Raw genomic sequence first — 4569 nt, 5'->3', positions numbered from 1 at the left:
TCCGACTCCTCAAGGGCCGGAGCAGCGACCACGGCCCATTGGTACCGCACTGCCCGGGGCAGGTGGGTTTGCAGCAGTGGTACCACCACCCCCCAGCGCAGCGGGGAGTTCCCTGCGTTCACCGGCCCGGTTACTCCGCACTCCCGGGCTCTGTCACCGGGCGGCGGGGGAGAGGCACGTACCTGGCTGAGGCAGCGCAGGCCTGAGGCGGTGAGGAGGGGCCGATGCGCCCGGGGCGCTCCGCTCTCTGCGGCAGCAAAGGGCCTGACTCCCGCGGGCGCAGGGGGGTCTCTCCCGGGGCAGCTCAGCAAACCCCTGTCAGGGCAAAACAGACAAGGGGGGTCCGTCTACTCCCCCTCAGGCAGGGGAGCGGTACTGGGGGGTCACCCGTGCTTCTCCGCCGGGCAGAGGGGCAGGCAGGCAGGGCATCGCCTGTGTCCCCCCCCGCCACGGCACACAGCAGTAGGGGCATCCCCACCCCCTTCCGCAGACGGGAGGGGAAGGCTGTTGGGGGAGGGGGAATCACCCACACTTCCCTCGGACGGGGGCGGGGAGGCAATTGCGGGAGAGGGGGGCTGCCTGCATCCTGCTCCAGCATGGCAGGGGGGGAAGGCAGGCTGCAGGGGGGGGTCACCTGCCTTCTTCTCCAGCATGGGGGGGAGGCAGTCGGGGGGAACCGCCCATGCCCATCTCAGGCAGGGAGAGTCTGGGGATGGCTCCTGCTCCCCACAAGCACTCCCCTCGGGCAGGGGGATCGTCGGGGTCGGCCCAAGCTCCCCTCAGGCAAGGGAGACATAATGGGGGGTGGCACGTGCTCCCCTCAGGCAGTGGAGGGGGTGGCACGTGCTCCCCTCAGGCAGGGGAGGGGGGGTGGCACGTGCTCCCCTCAGGCAGGGGAGACATAATGGGGGGGTGGCACGTGCTCCCCTCAGGCAGGGGAGGGGGGGTGGCACGTGCTCCCCTCAGGCAGGGGAGGGGGTGAGTGCTCCGGGGGGGGGGATTGGCTGCCACTGTCTTCCCCTCTTGCTGGGGGGGGGCTCATGCTCCCCTCTGGCAGAGCTGGCCTCCCCTCCTCCCCACTCCAATTGGCTTAGGCAGCCCTCCATCCCCCAGGGTTCACCCAATCACAAGGCTCCAACTCCCTGGGACAGGTGAGCACCTTGCAGCCTTCTCCCATCTCCTCTCATCCGCCCAGCAACAAGCCTGGCTCCCTTCTACCTCACCCCCCTTAACCCGGTCAGGCTGGTAATCCTGAGGGCTGCAGCAGAAACTTTGAACACGTGGCCCAGGGGCACACCCCTGTAGTAAGATCTGCCGCCCCATCTAGCTGTTGCATCTTGTCTTGCAAACTGTAGGCTCTTTGGGGCAGGGACTGTCCTGCATTACATCTATACAGTGAACAGCACAATGGGGCCCTGACTTGGTTGCGGCCTTGAGGTACTACCACGGTATCAATGTTATAATTTAACAGTAAAGGACCCTTGGGCCAGGATGCTGCTCAGGGAAACCAGCTTCTGGTTCTACATCTGTGTGAACAACATGGCGTAGGTGAGTCTCAAAGATCTCTACATGTACAACAAGCTGTTCTCAGCACCACCGTTCCCTCCCAGCTTGTGCAGGCTGGGCCCAAACCCTCTGGACTAGATTTTCAACCCCTTTCTCTCACTGGTGAGCACTTATCCTATGCTCAGTCCCCCGGAAATCAGTGGGGCCAGAAACTGTTCCATTAGGGTTGGGATGGAATTCACAATCAGATAGATACGGAGGGTGCCTCTGAGGATCTTAATCATCTGACAATTTTTTCCAATAAGCTTTTTTTTGTAATTATCACAAACACGTCAAGTAAGAATTCTTTTTAAATCACTCCCCCGTCTCATGGTATTTCAGACCGGACAGATAAGTGCAATGAAAGGTACTGATGCTGCACGCCAGGCTGAGCTGCATGTGGCAGATGGTCTGTTTCTGATGGTATCTTTGTTTTGCTGTTCATTGTACATTTTATTATTGTGCATTTTGAAAAGACGATTTGAGAGAACGCACACATGAATGACTCTCAGGGCAACAGCTCTACTCACATGGATACGAACAGAGCAGTGGTTCTCAACCTATTGATCACTGTAGGCCATAAATGCAGCCCACAATGTGTTACCTGGGCCACAGGTTGAGAACCAGAGCGCGCGCCCACCTCCACCCACCCCCTAACTCCAGCACCTCCCACTCAGAGACCCCTCGACAGAGTGGGGCCAGGAGCAGAGTCCCGGGCGGGGGACCAGGCAGCGGGGACCCTGGACCCCACTGTGTGTGGTTGGGCAGGAGACCCGACCCTGGACCCAGCCGCATGAGGCCCGATGGCAGGGCAGCTGGGTGGCAGGCCAGACCCCAACCCCGCGGGGCCAGACAAGTGCCCCAACCCTGGACCCCAGACCTTTTGGGGCCAGGCGGTAGCCCTGGACCTCAGACCCCCTGCTGTGTGGGTCCGGGCAGCAGCCCTGGCCCCCCACCACATCCGTCAGCCTGGCCCCCACCATGCAGCCCAGAAGTCTTTAGCTGTGTGCTAACTGGGCCGCATGCAGGCCACAGGTTTAGAACTACTGGAACAGAGGAATGTAAATATTAACCAGCTACTTCCCTTGGGGGATGGGCCCATGTGAAAGAGTCCCCGTTCGACCCCCTCCTGGACAGTTAATGGGACTGACTCACTCAGGCACTGCTGAAAATGTCCCCCAAGCAGTCTGTTACTTCAGTGGGCTCCTGGACATTTATCCAGATTTCACGATGCTCACAGGTTAACAGCAGCCCTGTGATGTCTCAAGCACGGAATCCATCATTTGAATGGTGCCTGAGACAGCCCCAAGGGAAAGACGTCTGCTGCCATCAAGAACACTGAACATGAGCCAGTGACAATGATTAAAAATTGTAAAAGAAAGTGAACGTGTTCCATTAACTGACAGAGATGATTTCCCCTTTCCAAAGGGCACCTTACCTCCATACCACAAGCTGGGAATCCTGATTGACAGGTCAAACACCTATGAACACTGAAAAGTAGCTCTCGTTGGTTTAAGAAAGATGCAACTACCTTTAGTGTAATGAATTAGCAAGAGTGAAACACAGGAAAAGAACGACAAGCTTCCCACGGAGCACTGAGGCTGCCTAGCTGTTCTTTGCCATAGTGGGAATGGACTCAACTGTTAACAAAGCAGCAGCCTAGACCTCTCCACAGATCATCCCGCTGACATTTAGTTCCCTGTTCAACACCCAGAGAGTTGGTCTCACTCCCTTGCTCAGATGCCATCATGATCATTGTCCCCAGCCAGAGTTCCCATTTAACACAGCATCTACGGGGGGAACTCCTTGTGCATCAAGTGCAGCGACACAGGCTCTCCCCTGTGCGCTTTGCCTGGCAGGTCGTGCAAGCGTCTCTGTGCTGCCAGCGTCCCCCAGAGTTTCTCCCCTGTGTGGATGCGTTGGTGTCCCACCAGATGCTGTTTGCGGGTGAAGCTCTTCCGGCACTCGGTGCACTGGTAGGGCCGTTCTCCCGTGTGCAGGCGCCGGTGGGTCAGGAGATGCTCCTTCCGCATGAAGGTTTTCCCGCACTCGGTGCAGCCATAGGGTCTCTCCCCAGTGTGGATCATCTGGTGCCTAATGAAGTTCGAATGGTGGTTAAAGCCCCTCCCACATTCGTTGCAGATATACAAGCCCCTGCTCTTCCCTGCGTGACTCCTCTGGTGTATCATGAGGTTAATCTTCAGCTGGAAGCTCTTCTTGCACTCAGCACAGGTGTATGGCCGGTCCCCCGTGTGGGAGAGCTGGTGTTTGCTGAGGCTCGACTTGTGAGGGAAGCTCCGCTCACACTCAGGGCAGTTATAGACTCTCTCCCCTGGCTGGATCTGTGGGCAGGATTTGAGACAGTGGTTTTGCTTGAAGTTCTCTCTGTGCTCAGGAGGCGTGTGGGCTTCGCCATGGATCCTCTGGTGCAGTACGCACTGCTGCTCGTAGAGGAAGCTTTTCCCACATTCAGAACAGACGTACGGTGCCTCTCCTGGGAGGCTCTCCTCTTGGACAATGATTGTGGTGAAGTTACTGAAGTCTCTCGCGCCTGCAGCCGAGTCCCCCAGACTGTTCCCATCAGGGTATTCTCCCTGGATGCTGACGTTGCCCTGATCGTCACAGATCGGATCCTGCTCAGGGTACTGGAAAACAGTCTCTTCTGGTCGTTCAGGCAACGTGCTGTACAGCTCCAGGCTCACCGGGATTCCCTCCTCAGCTTTGACTACAACCTCGTCATCTGCTGGACTCAGAGGAGAAACCAAGAGTTATAGTTTTCTGCCCCTTGTCCATCCACCACCTGCCTCTCAGCACCCTGCCATCTTTCTGCTTCCAGGTACCATCTGCCTGAGAAAACTGTCAGCAACTTACTGCCCCGCTCTAATACCCCTACGCAGGGAGACAGCGAGCAGGGACTTAGGGCGCAATCACAGTACCTCAGTGCCAGCCAAGGAGCCTAAGAGACTTAGAGGAGAACATTCCTTTGGCATAAAAAGGAGAAGAACCAATTCCATTCCAACCCAC

At 57.6% G+C, this 4569-nt stretch overlaps 1 protein-coding gene across 1 annotated transcript in view; it reads right to left on the bottom strand.

Annotated features, from left to right (window-relative positions):
* Positions 1-1059: 1059 nt before the first annotated feature.
* Positions 1060-4569, bottom strand: part of LOC123363304 (zinc finger protein 777-like) — a 41412-nt gene continuing 37902 nt past the window's right edge. The window contains exons 11-12 of the mRNA XM_045004165.1: positions 2461-4288; positions 1060-2425 (exon numbers count right to left, since the gene is read on the bottom strand). Of these exons, the coding sequence (XP_044860100.1) occupies positions 3336-4288 (953 nt within the window). The 3' untranslated portion in view covers positions 1060-2425; positions 2461-3335. The remainder of the gene's footprint in view (positions 2426-2460; positions 4289-4569) is intronic.

Source organism: Mauremys mutica, chromosome 2 (genome assembly GCF_020497125.1).
Source record: "Mauremys mutica isolate MM-2020 ecotype Southern chromosome 2, ASM2049712v1, whole genome shotgun sequence".
In the NCBI taxonomy this organism is placed as follows: Eukaryota; Metazoa; Chordata; order Testudines; family Geoemydidae; genus Mauremys; species Mauremys mutica.
This window is presented reverse-complemented; position numbering and strand designations above follow the sequence as displayed.